At 38.7% G+C, this 22,077-nt stretch overlaps 1 protein-coding gene across 1 annotated transcript in view; it reads left to right on the top strand.

Moving 5' to 3' along the window:
• The window catches only part of ACMSD (aminocarboxymuconate semialdehyde decarboxylase), an 80,448-nt gene that overhangs the window by 19,178 nt on the left and 39,193 nt on the right, over nt 1-22,077 (top strand). Inside the window, exons 3-7 of the mRNA XM_027835727.1 lie at nt 2,997-3,093; nt 6,287-6,336; nt 7,490-7,726; nt 16,520-16,613; nt 18,221-18,316. Of these exons, the coding sequence (XP_027691528.1) occupies nt 2,997-3,093; nt 6,287-6,336; nt 7,490-7,726; nt 16,520-16,613; nt 18,221-18,316 (574 nt within the window). The remainder of the gene's footprint in view (nt 1-2,996; nt 3,094-6,286; nt 6,337-7,489; nt 7,727-16,519; nt 16,614-18,220; nt 18,317-22,077) is intronic.

Here is a 22,077-nt window from a genome sequence, read left to right as displayed (position 1 = left end):
CTAGTCATTCTAGCTGTTTGCCTTGTGAAATATCAAGAACAGAAATAAACTCCTGAATAATAAATCAATATCAAGTATTTAAATTGAATAGAATACTTGCTAGTTAGATTACATCCAGTTTTGATAGCTTTCCATGGCATGTTAGAGCACAATGAAACCTCAGAATTATCCTGTCCATCCCCTACACTTTAAAGATGAGGATACCAAGGCATAAAGAGATGAAATTACTTGACTGATTCACACAACAAATTACTAAAAAGACCCAGACTAGAATCCAGGTATCATGACTTTAGAATCATAACTACCATTTTCATAACTTTCCTGAAGCAAATTTCACAAAATGCACCAGAGCAATGAGTCAAGTCAAGTTTTTAAGAAAAATTCATTTGGTGGTAGGGAGAGATAGAGACCCAAGAAACAGGGAGGTTACCATGGTATTATTCTCCCATAGAGAGCCATACTGGCTTACTTATTGATCCTCACACAGAATATACCTCTTTTTTTGCCCTGTCTACTGCCCCTTTTGCCCATCTTCTCACCTCCACCTTTTAGAATTCCTTGCTTCTTTAAGAATCAGCTCAAATGCCACTTTACTTTCCATCTACTTTGTCTATATCTTTTATATATTTTCTTTATGTAAATGTTGTCTCCCCCATTAGAGTATAAGCTCTTTATAGGTGAGTATTTCTTTTTTTCTTTCTTTATATGTTCAACATTAAGCATAATGCCTCCCTGTACATAGTAAGATCTTAATAAATACTTTTTATTATTACATATTGTAAAAAATACTGTTGATTGATCGATTCATAATAGCTCAAATGTCAGTTCTTTTTTATAAGACCTTCTTAGTCCCTCCTCCCTCAGCTGCTAGTCTCTCTTCCCTGAATATTACCTTATATTTACATTGTTTGTATGTGTAACTGTTACCTTTTTCCTATAGAGATTAAGCCTTTTGAGTGCAGAGTGTTTATTTTTGTCTTTGTATCCTTAGTGCTTACCACAGTGCCTAGTATATACTAAGTATTTAATAAAATACTTCTTGATTAATTGATTGACAAATCACTCCTCTCCCTTCCAACTTCAAAATTCTGTAACTATAATTCTGTGGGAGGAGCAGAGAACTAGATGGTCTCTAAGATTCTTTCCAGTTTTAACATTCCTTGGACACATACAATGATAAATATGGTTTCCATAGGAATGATTTCCTCCTTTGGAGGAATAACTTTTAAGGACTCTTTTATGCTGAACATCATTCTAATACTAAGCAGGGAAGAGCAGGAGGGGAGAATCCTTCATGTGACAAATGAAATATATTTCCCAGATTTTTTTCTTTAATGCCATCTCTTTGTTTTACCTCCTCTCCTCTTCTCCTAAAAAAAAGCTTATAACTCACTCACGGCTTTACAATTGAAATCGAATCAATCCTACCAACATACTGGTGCTGACGACCAGTTCACAAGCATTCTGAGATATAAATAATTGTTATGTTTGTTCTCCATGACATGATTTCACAAGTCACTTGCTCAATGACTCTGAAGAGTTATTGTTTAGAGGAAGAAACGCAAACGTTGTTCTTGAGCCTGTGGTCTGTTAAAGAGACCTGAATTCACTTTGTGGGTGAAATGTAGCCTGGGCTTTAGATGAAGGAGTTGGGGCAGATAAGTACATAAAGTGAGAAGGAAAACGCAAAGAGCTGTAGTTCAAGTTGGGTATGGATAGAGCTCAAAATTAAGTCTTGGAAGGGGAGGGAGATAGGAGAGGGGAGGGGACGAAACAGCCAATCAGAGGACAGTGTTTTTTTGTTGTTGTTTTTTTTAACCTGATCACAAGTACTTTGGTCTCCCACTAGGGATTCAAAGGTCTTTCTTTAGTCTTTGAGGTATCACATAAATAACTTTCAGAAAGGTACTATGCCCAGAAAGAAAAGGGAAACATGAAAAGATGTTAGTCCTTCTATTAACCATCAGTGTAATCTCAGTCAAGAATCTTCACGGTGAGAGACAGCCCAGAAAAGTGGAGAATTGCTTGTTCCCTCTGTACCTCGGTGTTTTCTCATCTGTAAAGTGAGGGAATTAGACTCAATGGACTTAAAGGTCCCTTACAGTTCTAAATCTCCAATCCTATGATTTCTCTGGTTCCCATGTTCCTCAAGTACAAAAAAAGATGCTTGAACTGATCTATTCTCACCCTTGCCTAATCTTTTCCTATGACAAAGTCAACATTTGCAAAACAATTGTGACAATAACAATCACTAGCATTTATATAGCACTCTAGAGACAGCACCCTATCCACTGTACCACCTAGCTGCCCCTAAAAAGAGATGGATATTTTGGCATAGTGGGTAGAGCCCTGAACTTGGAATCAGGAAGACTTGAATTCAAATTCTGCCTTAGATACTTGTAAGTTATGTGACCTTGAGTAAGTCACTTCTGTTTGCCTCAGTTTTCTCATCTGTAAAATGGGGGTAATAATAGCAACTATTTCCCAGGATTGCTTTGAGGATAAAATGGGATAATATTTGTGGAGAACTTTGCAAAACTCAAAAATCATTATATAACTGCTAGCTATTGTTCTTCTAAATCCTGCCCTGTGACTTTGGGCAAGTCACTTAGCTTCTTAGTACCTCAGCTTCTGTCCTCTAAAGTCCCTTCTAACTTTAAATCAATGATCCAATGATTAGCCATATTTAGTTATAGAAACACAGGGAAACTTTCTGAATCCCTTGAACATTAACTTTGTCCATATTGCCACCTGGCTTTAATCAAATGAGCTCTTCGTCCCAAACTTAGATATAGAATTTAAGAGCATATGTACAGTTACAATGCAATCAGGAAGCTTTTCATAGGTAAATACATTTCCATTTCTAAGATTTAAAAATCTACAATTTTTAAGGGGAAATTCCTTGCAAAATCTTAAAGCTGTAGTCTTTTTATTTGATTCCAAAGGCACACCAGCCACCTTGGTTCACAATCTATTGACCGAAGTTTTCATCCTAGGGAGGAGCCAAAATGATGAAAGATGGAAAGCTCTTCCGAATTATCCAAGAAAACTGCTGGAATCCAATAGTTCGTATTAGAGAAATGGATCAAATAGGTAGGTTACTATTTTGTAATAACTTCAGCTATCCTCTAGAAGTTTATTGATTGAGATAGGATATAACAATAATAATAGTTGGGGATTTCAAGAAACAGAGATTTGGCCACACCCTCTTCAAGCTAACTGCAAGGTTACTATGTGGTCACACTCTTGACAAGCATTCATTAAGTGTCTACTATACTTCAGGCACTATACTTGGCAATGAGGATTCAAAGACATAAACAAAGCAAACTATACTCCGGGGGAGATTAACACAGAAAAGGTACAAGAAAATACATACACCTCCCGTCCTTTACCCCCATTCCAAGTCCCGTGTTTTGGCCTAATCCAGTGAAGTAAGGCTGTATATATGCTAAGTGTTGTCCTTGAGATGAGAAAGACCTGAATTCAAATCCTGCTTATTAATAAGCTGTTATGACTCTGGGCAAATCCATTAACATCAATAAGCTTCACTTTCCTCATCTGTAAATCAGAGATAATAATAGCACCTACTTCATAGGGTTATTGTGACAATAAAATGAGATAGCGTATGTAAAGATTTGTAAAACTTAAAGAGCTATATAAATGTTAGCTATTTTTGTTATTGTTGTTATTATTAAAATTCCAGGCAAGTAACTGAACTCAGGCCAAAAATGTTTCTCTATAGGGGAATGTAGGGATTATGGACTTGTATTGGTGTCGACCAGGGGTGGAGAACCTGTGGCCTCAAGGCCACATGTGGCCCTCTAGGTATTGCAAACTCCACACTTCTGTTGGGCTTTCCAGTTTACAAGGCACATTGAGGAGGTAGTCTCCCCAGGACCTCCCTGTGCTAGCCTAATTGCTTAAAATCCATAAATAGCAGAAAATGTCCTTAGCAATAGCTTCTGGGAAAAGGGCTTTAGAAGCCCACCTAGAGAGAAAAGACAAAGCCTTTCCCTGGAGGTGGGCAGCAAGACTTGATCTCAAGTGAAGCTACTTCAAATCTCTTCCCCTCCAAGGGGAAAACTCAAGAAGACAGAACTCAGAGTAACTGGTGTTATAAACCAGCTGTTTATGACTAAACTTAAGTTTAAAATGTGCTTCTTGCTTTTCTCCCTCTCCCCCCCTTCCCATTTCTATTTCATTTCACCACTCTGTGTTCCTTTGTCCTTGGAACAGAGATAAAATGGTAAGCTCTAAGGAAAAGAGTTTCAAATCTGTCTGTGTCATCTTCATGGGAAAAAAAAGTTTAATTAGTGCCCTCAGGGTCACTCTATCACCTGCCCGAAAGCAAAGCTGAAAAAGGATGGAATAACGGGGTGGGGGGTGGGCCTGGGACTGGTGCCTGAATTAGGCCCAAGGACTAGTATCAGGAGTGCTAAATACATCGAAGCCCTGTGGTGGATGGGGATGGAGGAGGAAGGACAGGACCACAGAAAGGAAGCAACAAGTTTATCACCTAACAGAGCCAAGTATAATTTTTGCTAGAAGGGTAGAGAAGGTGGTTCATCTTGTATTATAATCGAGGGGAGGAAAAAACTTATCTTGGTAGAGTATATGCTACAGAACTAGCAACTGGGGATCAGGGGAGGACTTGCCCCAGAGAGAGAAGCAAACCCTAGGACACCACTGAAGAGGAAGGAAGTACTCCACAGAAGTATCTTATAGTGACTTGCCCAAAACTCACAGATATTAGTGACAGTCTTTACCTCCAAATCCAGTGCCCTTTTCACTACTTTAACGAGAAAATCAGTAGTGATTGGTAACTCCCTTTAAAAGTGACCCTAGGGGGCAGCTAGGTGGCACAGTAGATAGAACTCCAACCTTGGAGTCAGGAGAACCTGAGTTCAAATGCGGCCTCAGATACTTGACACAGACACTAGCTGTGTGACCCTGGGCAAGTCACTTAATCCTGATTGCCTCACAAAAAAAAAACAAACAAAAAAAAGTGACTCTAGACACAATACTTGCTGCCTATTATAATAACTATTTCTAGGAGTCCGAGTGAGTAGGAAATAGTGCCAATTCATTTCATCTTTTAGAGTGAGGATCCCCCTGTCCACCACCAAGGCTTGGCATGATTTTAGGCATGGAGGTTGTATTTGGCATATCATCATAGGATGGGACTAAACACAAACTGGGAATTTCAAGCCCCACTTATCAGGGTCAGCCTTACTCATAATTTTTCCCTGATGAAATGGTATTTGAGTGTTTAGAGGAGTTCTCTTTAAACCCAACATAAAGGAATCTAAATTCAAGTGGGGGTAGGGAAAAGGAGAAACCAGAACTTGTAACTAGGGAGGGGTGACTAAACCTTTTCCTTGGAATACCAAAATTTAGAGGGCATAAAATTTTAAAATAATGATTTTTAAGCTTTGTGCGGGGGAGGGGAGGAAAGGTGGGAAGAAACAAAATGGTGGAGTGGAGAAAGATCAATAAATTAGGCATGCAACTAAAAAAACTAGAAAAATAACAAATTAAAAAATCCCAATTAAACACCAAAATGGAAATCCTGAAAATCAAAAGAGAGATTAATAAAATTGAAAGTTAAAAATAAATTAAACCAATAAAACCATGGAGAGGTGTAGGCAGGAATCGATAATATAGATAAACTATTGGCTAATTTTATTAAAGTTTGTATAATTGTTCAATTTATTATATTTACATTCTGACAACACCCACATTCCTTCAGCAACATAGAACAACTAGTTTAGCATCTAGTCAGAAACAGAATAATAATTTAAAATAGGAAGCTATTAGGAAACGCACACATCCATCTGTCCTGTCTACACACCTTCCTGCCTACTTCTACACTGCGCCCCTCTCCCAAATTTTGAATGACCTTTCACCAGCAAGGGTCTTAATACTTGTATGGGGTCCCCAGTGGAAGCCAGTAACCCAGGTGCTCAGTCTCTCCCCCACAAGGTAGTGCCCTGGATTTTCTCTCCTACCACCCATCCCCTAGTTTGTACTATTTCAAATTTTGAATTATAGATTTGAAGTGGTGATAAATTTCTGCTGTTTGCCCCAGGTGCTATTCAACCAAGGTGGAAAGATTGCTAGTGCTGATTCTAGTAGGAATTCAAAGGGAGGTAAGGCTTCGGGAAATAGATGACATACAAAGAAACATAAAGAGCTGATATTTTCTCTGGTTTGGTCTGTTTTATTTTTTGTTGTTGTTGTTGCTGTTTTGTTTTGTGTGTGTGTGTGTGTGTGTGTTTTTTATCAGGAGTAACTGTACAAGCCCTTTCTACAGTCCCTGTTATGTTCAGCTACTGGGTAAGTGTGAAGCTTTGAACTGTCCATTTGAAAGGCTAATAGCTTACAATTTGGTAGACAATGCAATTAGAGCCTTTGATACCAACAACTCTCTTCCCACAAACCTCCTTCCCTTCATTTACCTCTCCCTTTATGGCTGCTCCTCTACACACAGAACCAGGAGCAGAATGAGTAAAATTTCAGAAGCAAGCAATATTTGGCAGGTTTGCCCTCCCCTCTCTCTTTTTATCAAAACTTACCAGTCCTAGGATTCAGTTCTAGAGATCCTTATTAGGTAACTGATTTGCTAATCTAAACTAACAAACTCATTCATGTTAAAAAGTAAAATAATTTTTAAATGCATTAGTATTACCCTTTCTAGGGAAACGTATATTTGAAAAGGAGGGCTCCTGGAATTAGAAAACTTTAACAAAAGAAATGGTGTCTAATGTTGAACTTCAGAAACCATGAATGAATTAATTCATTTGTGCATGAAAAAGCATTAAATAGTGACTATGTGTCAAACACTGTTATAAGCACTGAGGATACAAATAGAAAAACTGAGATAGTCCCTGCTCTCTAGGAGCTCACACTCTAATTAGGGGCAGGTAACAACCCAGAAAGTTCTGCTGCAGAGCAAATGGAAAAGCCCCGAAGTCCCAAAAGTGTTTCCTTGAGGCAAATGGCAAAACTCAGGTCCTCAGGATACACAAATGGGTCTGATGACAGTACTGGTAGACTGGGTGAGATATTTCAATTGGATTAAAGAAATAGTTATTAAATTTTCACTACAGGGTAAGAAGCAATTTGGCATGGTGTTTAGAGGGCCAACCCTGGAGTCAGGAAATCTGAGTTCAGATTCTACTTTTGACACATTCTAGCTATGGGTGAATCACCTAATATCTCAGTGCCCCAATGCACTGCTCTAAAATATTACATTTCGGACAAGATGAATTAGTGGAAACAGCTTCCATATCAGGAGATCCTACACTGATCCAATGAGATAATATTTGTAAAGTGCTTAGCACAGTACCCGGCACATAGGCAGAATATAAATGCTTGTTCCCTTCTCTTCCTCCCCCCACTAATGAAATCACATGTCTAGAGCTATAGATAGATAGAGAAATAGAGAGATACACAACTAGTTCATTCATTCCTTTTTGTTTCTTACCAGGCCAAACCTCAAGATACTTTAGACCTGTGCCAGATTTTAAATAATGACTTAGCTGCAACTGTTGCAAAGTACCCAAAGAGGTTTGTTGGCTTGGGAACATTGCCAATGCAGGCTCCAGACCTGGCAGTGAAAGAGATGCACCGATGTGTGAAGGAGCTGGGTTTTCCTGGGATACAGATTGGATCCCACATCAATGACTGGAACCTGAACTCTAAGGAGCTCTTCCCTGTCTATGCTGTAAGTCATTGGGGTCAAACTCAAATAGAAATGGATCACTGAGCCATCACACATTGTCCTAGAAAATCACAAATTAACTATGTTGGATTGTACTTCTATTTAGTTAAACATTTTCCGATTACATTTTAACCTGGTTCAGGCTGTGCACCAAAGTTTTATGGTTGCTTGCACTGGGTGCAAGGTTTGACACCTCTGCTATACATATGCAATATTCTCCCTCAGCTGTGGGATCCTGACTTGTCTAAAAGTTGATGTCACTATATCAGAGGATCCTAGATTTAGAGCCAGAAGCAGCATTAGATGTCATTTAGCCAAATCCCCTCAATTTACAGATGGAGGAAACTGAGGCCAGAAGTGACTGGTCTGGCAATCCCGTATTGTCAAGGTGAGAGGTACAGGAGTGTTCCATTGTGTGAATCTTTCCCCTCTCCACCACTAGATAACACCACTAACCTTTTTACACAGGTGAACTTGATTTAAAATGAACACCTAAGATAGACTTGAAAAGACAAAGAAAGGGAGGAGAGGTGCTACGGAAATGACAACATACAGCCTGAGGGTGGTGGGGAGAAGGCATTATTTCCAGACATCCACTTCAATCTCCAGAGACTTTAAGGGCAATTTATATACTCAGGAGTGCCCGAGATTTTTTTTTAAATATCTCCTTCTCCTCTAAGTAGCCTCCCTAAGCACAGTTGAGTGGTATGCTCAGAAGCATAAACCCTTAAATGTACACTTTTCCTAGACCCTGTGTTAACTAAAGGCAGAATCTTCCTCAGGCAAACAGAATGTACTTCCACTGAATCTGGGCTTGAAATATATGTATGTTGCAATTCTAGTAGGTAGAGAGGACCTCCTACTCAACTCTGATGCCTGTTGTACCAGGATTCATTTCACCTAACAGTCTGTTTCCTCATCTGTAAAATGAAGGAGAGGTGGGCTCAATGACCTCTAAGGTTCATTCCAGCCCTACATCTATGATCCTATGATTAATTGTAGCAGGATCCTTGAGGGTAGAGATTGTCTTAAGTCAAATTTGAGTCCACAAGTACTGTCATGCCATCCTTTCCATAGTGTTCTGAAAACAGTATATTTAAAAATTTTTAAACCTTTTAGTCATTAAAACTACCCTATTAAAATGCAAATGCACTTGTCATTAAACACTTCAATTATTAGTTAACACCTTAGTTATAATTTAAGATCTTAATCTTAATGCCACCTCAGGAGAAATCTGACACAGGATAGATTAGACCAGTTGAAGGAATGGGGTAACTGAGTATAATTTGAGTGGCGGTTCCATAGCTTTATCTAGTAAGGCTGTCTGAGTTTGGTGAATAGAGCACTGAACTTCTAGTTAGGAAGACCTAGGTTCACCTACAAGCTATGTGACTGAGAAAGTCATTTAACCTCTCTCAGCCTCAATTTCCTCACCTGAGTAACAGAGATAATAGCACTTATTCAAAGTTGGGAGGATTAATAGATAGATGTAAATGTTTACTTCACAAACTTCAATTGTAATGTGAGCTATATTATTTTCTAGTCCCAGAACTGGCACACCTGCAGGGTATTGGTTTCCCAACTTTCACTTTCCAAAGAACCACTGGTAAGGAGGAATTAGATATAGCAGACATGGAAGAGAGAAGAGGGGTAATGACAGCCATGCCAGTTTAAAGGGCTACAAGCTGCAGTGGCTACATTGGCTACTTCTTTGTTTTGACAGAGCCTGGCAAATCAGAATGTACACCAATGGAAGGACAAGGCACTACCTCACCAAAGACTTTTACAAAGTCACCAAATAGAGGCCTGAATTTTGAGACTAGTATACTGCATAGGAACAACTTTGATCTAGTCAAGTCCATGGACATAAACTATAGACTATCTTTATCCTATTCACATTGAGCTCAAATCTTTCCAGGTCCTATGTCCTTCTTTGGTAATAAATAGACTTGGCCTCACTTGCTACCTTCTGGGGTTCATGCCAGGGATTATTAACCCATGATTTAATGCTCCTATTATATTATGATAAATGAATAATTTATCTTTTAGTTAACTAAATGTTTAGAGAATTAGGCTTGTGAATCTAAGATCATAGTTTTAATACCCAAATAGATCAGTAAACTTCATTATGTTCTATAAGAAAAGATTACATCCTTACTTCTAATCAACTGCCTAAATATTCCTCTTTGATCTGAAGGGAACCAGACCAGAGACTGTGAATAGATGAGTGTAAATATAATTAGAACAAGTCAGAGCATTTCTTCTAATGGTGGATCAGTAGCATCACCTTCATATATTAAAAGCCCTCACAGGGCACTCCCCAAGTCTTGAACACCCAATATGCAAATGTCCCCTACATGGAGATAGCCAGTTAAATATTTCCACCCTTTCCTCTACTCACCCCAGGGAGCTTCCTGCCCTGACTCATTCACTCTGGCTAGCAATCTAGCTCTCTTAGTGCCCAGAGTAGTGCAACTGTTCAACCCAGTGATTCTTTACCTTTCTTCTCCTTCAAGTGGAATTGTACAAATATATTTCTGAATGAACTTTGGAACTGGTTAATTCTATCTCCAGAAATTTCTTTCTTGTCTGTTCATAATCCCTTTTAACCTCCTTTCTCCTCTTTCTTTTTCCCTCCTTCTCTTTTTTTCCTTTGTCCCATTGGGAGCTAGAGAGACAGTAAGGCAGACAGACATACAGATAGGCAGATCAAATTACATAGAAAGACTATCTTATTAGTTATCTAATATGTCAAGAAAAAGGAATGAAATTTAAGATATAATTATCATTGACCTCTTATTAGCTCCAGAAAACTTCATCAACTTCCTCATTCCTCTCCAGTTAAACCTATTTTTCCTAAAGCATCAATTCTAAAAACCTATTTCATAATTCAAATGCATTGTTTTTACGCTTTATTTACTAGTAAAGACTGTATAATTTTGTCCTTCATTTTTTTTTTTTTTTTTTTTTTGGTGAGGCAATTGGGGTTAAGTGACTTGCCCAGGCAAGCTAGGAAGTGTCAAGTGTCTGAGGCCAGATTTGAACTCAGGTCCTCCTGACTCCAGGGCTGGTGCTCTATCTACTTCACCACCTAACTGCCCATGACTGTATAATATTAAACCATTTTCATTGCAAGCACACAGTATCACAGAATCACAGCATTGGAAGTAGTAGCAGAAAACATCTGGCCTACCCATAACTGACTTCTTTGTCTTTCATTCTTGCTTTAATTCTACTATTCACATCAGAAGGTAAAAGAACGCCTTCCTCAGGTCATGGAGTTCAGAAGAGCTTTGGGAGGTTTTGCCAGATATATCTGGGGCTACCTGATGACTTTCTGAGGAACTGGGCCAGAGATGTGTGTTTGCCCACTTTTGTTTCCTTTCTCCATTTGCAAGAAAGGTGGTTTTTTTTTTATTTCTGTGGTCAAAGTTGGGTTTCACTTACTCCAAATGGGTTTGGCCACATATTCATGTGTATGGCATCAGCCTGTTGTGGTAGCCTTCAGTAATTCTGTGTGTAACTGGCAGAGTACCAATAGCCCAAGGTTGCCTATATTTTTCCACATCATTAGGGAAAGAAATTTGTATCTCACTATACGTGACCACTCATCCAAGGGTTTTAATAATAGCAAGCATTTATATAACTCTTTAAGATTTGCAAAGCAGATATATTATCTTATGTGATCCCCACAATCCTGTGAGATAGATACTATTACTATTCCCATTTTAAAGATGAGGAAACTAAGGGGGAAAAAATGACTTACAAGTAAGTATCTGAGATAAGATTCAAACTCAGGTCTTCCTGACTCCAAGTCTAACATTCTATCTACCACACCATGTAGCTTTCTTCTTGTCAGTAAATGACACCTCTGCTGCTGATGTATTTCGGTGGAGGCCATACAAAATGCAGCTGTACTTTGGGCTACTATTACAACCAATGCTTTATCTTGGGATTAAACAGGCTACTTTTTAATCTGACTACCTCTTCTAATACTCTTTTCATAGGAACAGGCAACCTAAATTCCAAGCAACTGACAACAAATCAAACTTGGAATCAACCCTTTGCTAGGCTGGGATTGCGTTTTTATAGAGTATGTATTGCAGTGAATTAAGTCTCCTACTAGTGGCCTCTGCTCTGTTATTGACTTCCTGTGTAACCCTGGGCAAATAACTTAACCTCTGGGGACCTTAGTTTCTTCATTTATAGAATAAATTTGTTGGACTAGATGATCTCTAAGATTTTTTTCTAACTCTAAATCCTATGAAACCATTGTCATTTGGGTATCTTTGTTCCAACACCTGAGCCTAATCTACTTAGAGATCAAGGTCTCCTGTCTAGTTCCTCACATCTATCCTTTTTCTGATCTACTTTTTTTCTGTTCAGAACTAACTGCTCTGTCCTCATTTCTCAAGCGAAGTGCCTTTTTCTAATCTGAACCTCTATTAAACTAAAACCCTTCTCTCTTTTTCTAAGTGTCCTGTGTGTCCCACTCAGACACCTGGGTTCCCTTTTAGTCTTTCTATTTTCTAAACCTAGAGTCATTTGGGGCTCCCTGGAGATATTTTGGAAAGGAACTCTAGAGACATCTCTTATTCATCAACTTTTTGCAGATAAACATGAGTCAGCAGCCTGATTACTCCAAGGAAATTTAAGGTAGATGAAAAAGAAAGATGATTCATTACAGTTGTAAATGTAATTACCAAAGGATAATACCTCTGTATCATAGGTTGTTAGAGATGAAAAGGACCTTAGGGACCTCATTCAATCCCCTTATTTTACAGGTACAGACATTGAGTACCAGAGTAGGAAAATGTCTTGTCCAAGGTCACACAGGTAGTACATAGCAGAGGTGCTATCTGATTCTGCTCCTCTGACTCTATAACCAGTGTTCTTTCCACTACAAGATGGATATTAATAATAATCATGTCCTCTTTTTTTTTTCTCTTTGCAATTCCTTTGCATCTGTTAAGTTTTTACTATGCTCAAGGAGAGAGAGGCAATATAGTGTAGTGGATAGAGGGCCAGCCTCAGAGTTAGGGAGATTTCCAACACATATTGACTATGTGACGATAGGCAAATGACATAACCTGGCAGTGTCCTCCAGTCAATACTTATAGGACCAGAGGTTGCAGATTTGCATTGGTAGAGGGAGTTAACTAAAAGGAAACTTTCTGTGAAGATAAACTCACAAGTCCCAACCCCACTCCATCCCCTAAGGGGAAAAAACTCATTCAAGATACTGTACACAGTTTAGTTCCTAAGACTTCATCACAATGTTATAACCATGCTAAAAATTTCTAACTCGAAAGAATATATCCTTTCTTATTTAGCATTTACTAAATGGCTGCACAGACTATTTGAAATACACATTTTGATATAGTCTCAATAAAGTGGGGAGAAGGTGGGAGAGAATCAGCATTTATATTGTTCCTACTATGTGCCAGGCACGGTGTTAAGTACTTTACAAATACTGTCTCATTTGATTCTCACAACAACCCTGACAGGTAGGTGCTATTACTATTCCCATTTTACAATTGAGGAAACTGAGGTAAACAGAGATTAAATGACCTGACCATGGTAACATAGCTAGTGAGTGTCTGAGGCCATATTTGAATTCAGATCATCCTGAATGGAAGCCCAGAGCTCCATCTACTGTGTCACCTAACTGTTTAATGAGACTATTAATTCTGCTAAAGAGATAAGAAAGAAAAAACATTCTTTTCCATATAAGATACAAGGGAAAGAGCACTCACTCTGGAGTCAAAAGACTTGAGTTTAAATCCCACCTCTCATGCTTACTATATGACCATGGGAAAATCACTTAACCCTCTCAGGTTTCAGTTTCCTCATTGGTAAAATGAGAGACATTGCCTAGATGGTCTCTGACATCCCTTCCGACTCCAGATCTATGATCCTATGGTTTAACGATCTAAATATTCCTCACATAAGGTCGCCATAGCCAAAGCCATGTTGTAATTATATTATGCATTCTATTTTTTTCCCTGTGACCTGGAGCTCTGGATTTTGGCTATGATGTTCCTTGAAGTTTTTATTTACGCGTTTCTTTCAGGAGATGATTGATGGCATTCTTTCTCTTTCCACTTTGCCCTCTGGTATTCAGAGATCTAAGGAATTTTCTTTTAAGATTTCTTGAAATATGCCTAAGCTCTTTTTCTAATCGAGGTATTCAGATAATCTAATGATTCTTCATTTTTTTTCTCCTTAAACTGTTTTCCAGGTCAGTTGTTTTTGCTATGAGATACCTTACATTTTCTTCTATTTTTTCTCAGTCATTTGGCTTTGTTTTAATATTTTTTGTTGCCTCATGGAATCATTGGCTTCTATTTAGTCCATGTGAATTTTCAGAGAGTTGCTTGGGCAAATGTTTATACCACTTGTGCCAAGCTGTCAATTTTCTTTCCACTTCTTTCCTCCGTAGACTTCATTTCTTTTCCAAATTTTTCCTCAAGTGCTCTTGTTATTTATACTTTTTTGACAAGTCTTCAGGTTAAAAAGCTTGCTTCATCTCTTCCAGTAATTCTCATTAAGTTTGTGCCCAACCTGTATTTTTCTCTGAAGCATTGTTTGCAGACGTTTTGAGTCATTTTCTTCTGCATTTATGTCTTGAGCATTTCTGTCAAAACAATATCTCGTTATGGTAGGATTCTTTTATTTTTTTTCCCATTCTTTCAGCCTACTCCCTGACTTCAGACTTGATTTTAGGGCAAGGCTCTGAAGCACTTCTGGAGGAAAAATCTATGGTGATGCTTTCTTGGGGTACTGAATGTTCTGTAATTCTAGGATCTCAGGAACAGGCTTGACACCTGCAAGATTTTAGTGTTCCCACAGTGGTCTGATCAAGGGCAAAGTATAATTGCTGACCCCTGAGTTTGAGCTCTGTAAGTTCCTGACCTGGGTTTAGGCCTGAGTAAGAGTTGACTGCTACTATATTTAACCCTATCAACCAGGTGGAAAGCTCTGTTGGCATACAGTGGCAGAATCTTAGTCTCCCTTTTGGTCTAGGATTCCCACCCTGATTATTTCTCATAATCTGGACTACATGCTGAAAGTAAGACTGATTCGAGCCTAAAGTCTGGGCCTGCTACTGCTGCTTGCTTCTGAGCTGAACTTCCTCTTTTCTTGGTTCTCTGCCCAGGCCACCATACCCAGCAGAATGCTGCTCCCTGGCAAAGGTCATATTATCAGAATGCCCTGGATCTGAGACCTGGAACAGGGTAATGGGCAAAAAAGCTGCCAATTCACACCTCTCCCAGTTGCAGCACACTGGCATGGGTCTGGGGGTAGCCCTGGGAGCGCCTCCTCTAGCTCTGGTGCATAGTCTCTCCCTGGGCACTAGAATGCTCAGTGTGTGACACGCTCCTGAGCCAACCTGTCTCCAGTGTCCCCGTCTGTGTCCTTATGCTGACCTGGGCTAGACAAAGGACATACTGCTACTTTTTCTGAATTTCTCCTTCAGGATTTGACCTAGTGCATTTTTAAAAATCTGTTGGAGGAGTTTATAGATAGGAGCTCACTGCACTGCTTCCTAACTCTCAACCAACCATCTTTACTCTGCCCCTCCACATTATATACGCTAAACAAACTCCATGCAAATTCATGAACCCTGGTATAATATTGACTGATATGCCACTCATTTATAATCTCTTAATCATTGTTCTTGTGGAACTAACTGCTGTTTATAACATTATTTTCACAAAACATTAGATTCCCCCATTAAACCGTGAGAGCAAGGGTTCTTTGCCTTCCTGTATATCCCATGTGCTTAGCATAGTGCCTGGCACATGGTAGGAACTTAATAAATTCTAGTTAACTGAATAACTAATGTTTTGTGGATCCAGTTAATGGTAGCAAGCAGAGCAGACTTATAGTTCCAAATATCCTTTGACCTTTGTTAGGAATTTTTTTTTGGAATACAAACATTTTACCTGTTAAATCCCTGTAAATGGTATTCTCTCTTAATAGCTATATCATTTCCTGAAATGGTTCGAATTTGCCATTGACACTGAATTTGTTTACCTGCTTACAATGAGATAAGCAGAGCAGCCTACACACCAAGGTTTTCCCTTTGTACCTGGCAGGTTCAGAGACTCACCTATGGCTGTGGAGCTGCCCCAGCAGCTAAGGGAAAGAACGACAATTCCACTATTATTTTTAAGCTATCAGTTGACTTGGGTCAAACTACTCTGATTCCACCTCTAAAGCAGCATGTCCCATAAGCCCCTTAGTTCCCATGCAAGGTATTCTCATTTCTGTAGCTGGCATGTTGAAAAAGTAGAGATGGAGAAGCTAGAGAGGCTTCTCTGAGCCAGGACAGAACTCCCTACCCCATGAGACCCATGGGAAAAAGCAGGGAAAATTCTGCCCATACTTAGGCTATGAAATTATTATCTCTTTCCTCTACTGGGTCTATGATATAAAATCTTTCTAACCTTCAACCAAAACTTTTGACTTCTGAATATGTATTTGATGGATTGTTTTGCCAATATAAATCAATTTTAACTCTAAATAGATTTTATCCTAATCTTCTCTTCTGCATTTCTTCAACCTGGGAGCCTTATTTGCAGGAGCAGAACTTTTCAATGAATGTATATCCTACGTCAAGAGGTGATTTCCCAATTCCTTGAATTTATTTATTCAATTCACTACTGTATTCAGAATCTAAGAATGGTCATTTTCCCAGAGTGATGCACTACAGGCAAATGTAAACTTGGCTGATATTTTGCTTCTGGCCAATCTAAAATAACCTCTTTTGTGTTGCTTGCTTCCTTGAAGGCTGCAGAACAGCTGAACTGCTCCTTGTTTGTACACCCCTGGGACATGCAGACAGATGGACGGATGGCCAAGTACTGGCTTCCCTGGCTAGTGGGTTTGTATTTGTTTTGGAGGCTGGGAATGTAGCAATAGCTTCACATTTTTCCAATCATCAGCTAAAACATAGGATATTAAATTTCAATCCTTAACGGGAATATAGATTAGAACCCAAAGACCAGATTCCTCTTTTAGGTTCAACAAGTGGTTCTTGTATTGTTTTTTAACCTAATAATAGCTTCAACCAATCAATCAATCAAAGTACATTTATAAGTGTCTACTAGATGCCAGGCATTGTTCTAGGCACAAAGAATATAAAGAAAAAGAATGAAATAATATCTTGTCCTCAAAGAACTTAACATTCTGTCAGGATCACATGTACACATATAGATTTTTATAAATTTACAAATTTTTTACAAAATTTATACAAGACAGTTAAGCTGTGAGATCAGGAAAGGCTTTATGTAGAATATGGAGCTGAGCTAAGTCCTGAAGGAGACTTAGAGATTCTACCAGGTAGAAGTGAGGAAAAAGTCCATTCTAGTAATCTCAGAGTTTCCGTTCCTAAAACTGAGATCCTCAACGTAATGTAATGAGATCCTACAAGTAATATAAACCAGGCAGCCAAATTTGAATGGGCTGATTATCCACTCTGTAATACGTTATCCAGACCCCTGCTTCTCTTCCTCTGCACATTTTCAGTCATATCACCTCTTGCTGTGACTCTATCAGAGTCCACAAAAGGAAAGGGAAGCAATTCACATTGGGCTTTTTTGGTTACTTGTTATTATCCCCGTTAATAAAAGGAAAAGGGTTGAAACTCACAGCTGTCAACAAGTCTTAATGAATATACCTACAGTTTTCAAAGACCTCCAGGAATAGAGACAATATTGTTTCCTAACAGTACTTAAGGTGAATGGAAATCTCTCCCCTGTCTGCCTCCTTATAAAGGGGAGTCCAATAAGAGAAGATTTCAGGATGGTTGACTCAGATTCTTCTGAGGGCTATGGGACAGCCTGCATTTTTTTTTAATATCAGAAGATGAAGTTTCCTGCCACCCCACTGAGAATTATACCCTAGTGACCATACAATTCAGAAATAGGCCTGTTCAACTCTACGGCATTGAACTCTTCTGAAGGTCTTCTTAACAAGATTTGTAATGTCTGTCTAAGGGAAGGGAAGTACATTTGGTGTGGAGCAACTACATCAAGAATCCTAAAGAACTTTGTAGATTTCATATTAATTTACACTAGTTGGCCTTGACCTTATCCCTTGGGGGCATACAGGACAAAGGGAAGGACAGAAAAAGGAAAAAGGGAACCAAATGTTATTATTCCCATTTTAGAGACAGACAAAGTAAAGTCAACTTGCCATTCACATTCACAAATCATCAAAGGACCTAGGAACTCAAATTATTTCTTCTGACTCAGTGCTAGTTTAAATCCCTAAACAACCCAACCTAAAAGTTAAAAATAGTAAGTTTACATTATCTCCAAAGTAATAACATTTTTATGATCTGTATTTATCAAGTCATGGGAACATTAAACTTAAGAGGTTACTGAACTGAAGAACTGGAATTTTAAAAAAACACTATAATTCCTCTACAATAGCAGAGGATTCAACCTAACAAGCTCTGCATATTCCTATTTTGCTTGCTATTTTCAGGCATGCCAGCAGAAACCACCACAGCCATTTGTTCCATGATTATGGGAGGAGTCTTTAAGAAGTTTCCTAACCTTAAAGTGTGCTTCGCACATGGAGGTAAGAGCCTGAGGGGCATCATTTGCCAAATAATGGTATTCATAGGATTTAGAGCAAGCAGGTAGCTGGTGGCTTAGTGAATAGAGCACTGGGACTTGAGTCAGGAAGACCTGAATTAAAATCCAGACTCAGACACTTCCTACCTGTGTAACTTTGAATAAGTCACTTAACCTCTATCTGCCTCAGCTTCCTCAATCATAAAATGGGATTAAGAGCACCTACTTCAATGGGCCGTTGTTAGGAGCAAATGAGATAGTATTTCTTTAAAAAAAGAAAAAAAGCACTCATGACAGTGCCTGACACATAGTAGCTGCTATATTAATGCTTATTCCTTTCTCTCCCCTTATTCCCTTTCTTCTACACACCTTGGTTATACTGAAAACTTGCCTCCACATCAGAAAAAGTGATGCCAAAGAGATCATTGATTTCTTTGTATTCACTATCACCACCACTGATTTGTGCCTCTAATCTGTCTAGCTTCGAAATGTTTTCTATCATTTTAAGGTCATTGGACTTAAATGGATATGCCAGTCTGGCCCAAGTAGTACAGAGTGACAACAGTAGAACCAGTTACATTTCATTAGCACCATGACAGAGCACACTTTGGATTCAGCTCTGTAATAGGGGAATAGAAAACATAATCTCGGCCCTGAAGAAGGTTATGTACAAAAAGAAAGTGCAAAAGACAAAATCCAATACATAGTATGATTCTCCTCCTAGAGAATTGGAAATTGGCTTCCTTTTGGAATAAATTTAAAACCCAAAGCCTACACTTTAAGGTCTTTTATCAAATGAACCCTCCTTATACATTCAAGGCACAATGGAATTTTAGAGCTGTGTAAAACCTCAGATGATCAAGTCCAACTTTCTAAATTTTTTTTGCAGATAAAGCAAACAAATAGATTCCAGAAAGGTTAGGTGATTCCTCCTACACATCTCTACACATCCCTCAACTATCTGTTGACAGTCAAGACTAGGACTCAGTTCTCTTGATTCCTGGTCCAGTGCTAGTTTGCTTCTTTTCTTGTCACTTCCCCAACAAGGATCCTCTATGTCACTGAGGTTAATAACAATAACTCTCATTTACATCAAGCTTTAAGGTTTACGTAGTCTTTCTTCACTAGTGCATGAGGTAGGTAGTGCAAGTATTATATCAACTTGCAAATGAGGAACTTAAGACTCAGAGAGGTTTTGTGTTTATCTAAGGCCACAAAAAGTGTGTCAAGGTCAGGGGTCAGGGGACAGGACATAAATCCAAGTGTCTTGATTCCAGGTCCACTTTTTCCACTGAACAATGCTACTCCTGTTTGTTCTTCTTGTAACCTGCTCATTTCCAATTCCACCTCTAATATTACCTGTATGCCCTTGGGCAACTCATCAAATCTTCCTGGGCCTCAGTTTCCATATCTGTAAAGTGAGGGGGTTGGACTAGATCGTTCCTTCCAGCTGTAGATCTATGATCTTTTCTCATACTATATGATTACAATCTTGGACAGGCAACTTATCTCTGGGACTTACTTGTGTCATTTATAAAATGGGCATAAGAAATACCTTATCTGCCCCAAAACAGGTGGCTGAACCAAAGATCTCTTGAGATCCCTTCCAAATCGAAGATATATGACTATAAAAATCAACTGACATTCACTCCCATCAGCTCTTCTGTGAATAGAACAGAAGATTGGTCAGATTAAGTGACCATCTCAAGCCACAGATTTTCTTGTAGCTAACCTGATCCACCATATCCACCACTCTATATAATTGATCTTAGGCAGAACTATATAATGCTTTATAATACTAAATTTTATTGATTGTGCTGATGGGAAAGAAAAACAAGAAATGAAAATCCAAGCTGGGCTTCTGATTGGGCAGTCTCTCCTCCTTACTCCAATTCTGCTGCCTTCACCATATATGGATTGATGGGAAATACGTGAGTTTTGGGTTCAAAAAATCAATTTCATGAGCTCAATATGGAGAAGGCAATGCTAGACTAAAGTTTTCTTGGGGAGGGGAGAACAGAATTTAGTGGACTACAAATTCAATATGAGTCAGTGTGAAGTAGCAGCTAAAAGAGCAAATGCAATCTTAGTTTGCATTGAAAGTCAGTGCTCTCAGGAATAAGGAGACAATAGCCCTGTGCTCTGTACTGGTAAGACTAAAATTAGAGTCCAGTGTTCAACTGCGGCTGCCACTATTTAGGAAAGACAGTGATAAGCCAGAGAGTGGCCAGAAAAGAGCAATCAGTACAGCAAGACCTTTGAGTCCATGTCATGTGAGGATCGGTTGAAGGACTGGATATTTTTATCCTGAAGAAGTAAAGACTTTAAGGGTAAATGATAATTATTCCAAGTATAAGAAGGGCTGTCATGTGGAAATAGGAGACTCATCCTGTTTGGCCCCAGAGGGCAGAACCAGGAACAATGATTGGAAGTGGCATAGAAACCAATTTAGGCTTAATGTCAGGAAAATTTTCCTAATTACTGGAGTGATCCATAAGGGAAATGGGTTGTTTTGAAAAGTAGTTCCCCTTCATCAGAGACCTGTAAGCAGAAGCTGGCTGACCACTTACTTAGTATGTTGTGGTGGGAATTCATTTTGAGTCTGGGTTAGACTAGGTAGCTGCTGAGGTCCCTCCATACTCTGAAAATTCTATTTCCAAGATTATTAATCCCGATAGATTAGAAAATCAACTGCATATTATTTCAGGGAAATTGCTAGGAAGTAGATACAGGAATCTTGGCAAGGGAAGGGAAATTTTTTTTGTCTTAGCATTACCGACAGAAGGATTTTTCTTTCTGAAATATTAGCCCTTGATTAAAAGTGACTCATTCTCTAACAAGACTGTAGAAGACAGGTAGACAACCGAAATACTTCACTACAGTAATTACCAAAAGGAACAGAAGGAAAGGTAAATGACAATTGAGCTAATTTATGTCAAATTTATGATTTATTGTAGCTTTTGGTGCCATTGTTCAGTGGATTCATTTCACTGATAGATTTTGGGGGGGAAGCTTAAAAGTAAAAGGACCTTATTTCATTATGATTATTGAACATTCACTTATTCTACAAGCATTTATTAAGCACCTACTATTTGCCAAGCACTACATTAAGTATTAAGAAATAAAAAAAAACAAAAACTGAAAGAATTCCTACTCCCAAAGAAATTATATTCTGTCAAGCAAAACAACATGCAAACATATAGGTAGGTTATTATTATTATTACCATCATTATCATCATCAGTCTTTAATAGCTTAAAACCACACTAAGACTTTTGGGATACCCTATAGATATAAAGTAAATATGTGCACTCAATCCAGGGGTTTGTTCAGATGATGTGATAGGAGATTCCTTCCTATTCTGAGGAGTCTAGCAGATGACCTGTACAGCACTACTCTATCTCACAGAGGTTCGATACTCCTAGTCTTGTCACTCTAGTTGTGTGGCATCTCCAGCAGGAAATGAAAAGAATAAAACTGTTCTCATCTCTACTACTTTAGCACCTACAATCCTCTTACCTCCACGTTGCAACAAGGAGGCTATTTTAGCACATTTCTAAGTAAAAGAAAAAAAGCTTTAGGACCTCCCAGATTAAAAAAAAAAGCAAAACTCTCTGGGAAACAGGCACATTTACATTTTGTCTCCATCACTGTGCTATCATATTTTTGTATTCTAGGTGTCATCATCTATCCCTGAGAAGCAGTAGGATATACTGTCCCTATGTGCTTACATACATGAACATCCTAAGGGAAGCCTACAGATCACT

This window comes from Vombatus ursinus, unplaced genomic scaffold, assembly GCF_900497805.2.
Source record: "Vombatus ursinus unplaced genomic scaffold, bare-nosed wombat genome assembly UNPS02014816.1, whole genome shotgun sequence".
Classification (NCBI taxonomy): Eukaryota; Metazoa; Chordata; class Mammalia; order Diprotodontia; family Vombatidae; genus Vombatus; species Vombatus ursinus.
Note: the sequence above shows the minus strand (reverse complement) of the source record. Positions and strands in the feature narration are given on the sequence as shown.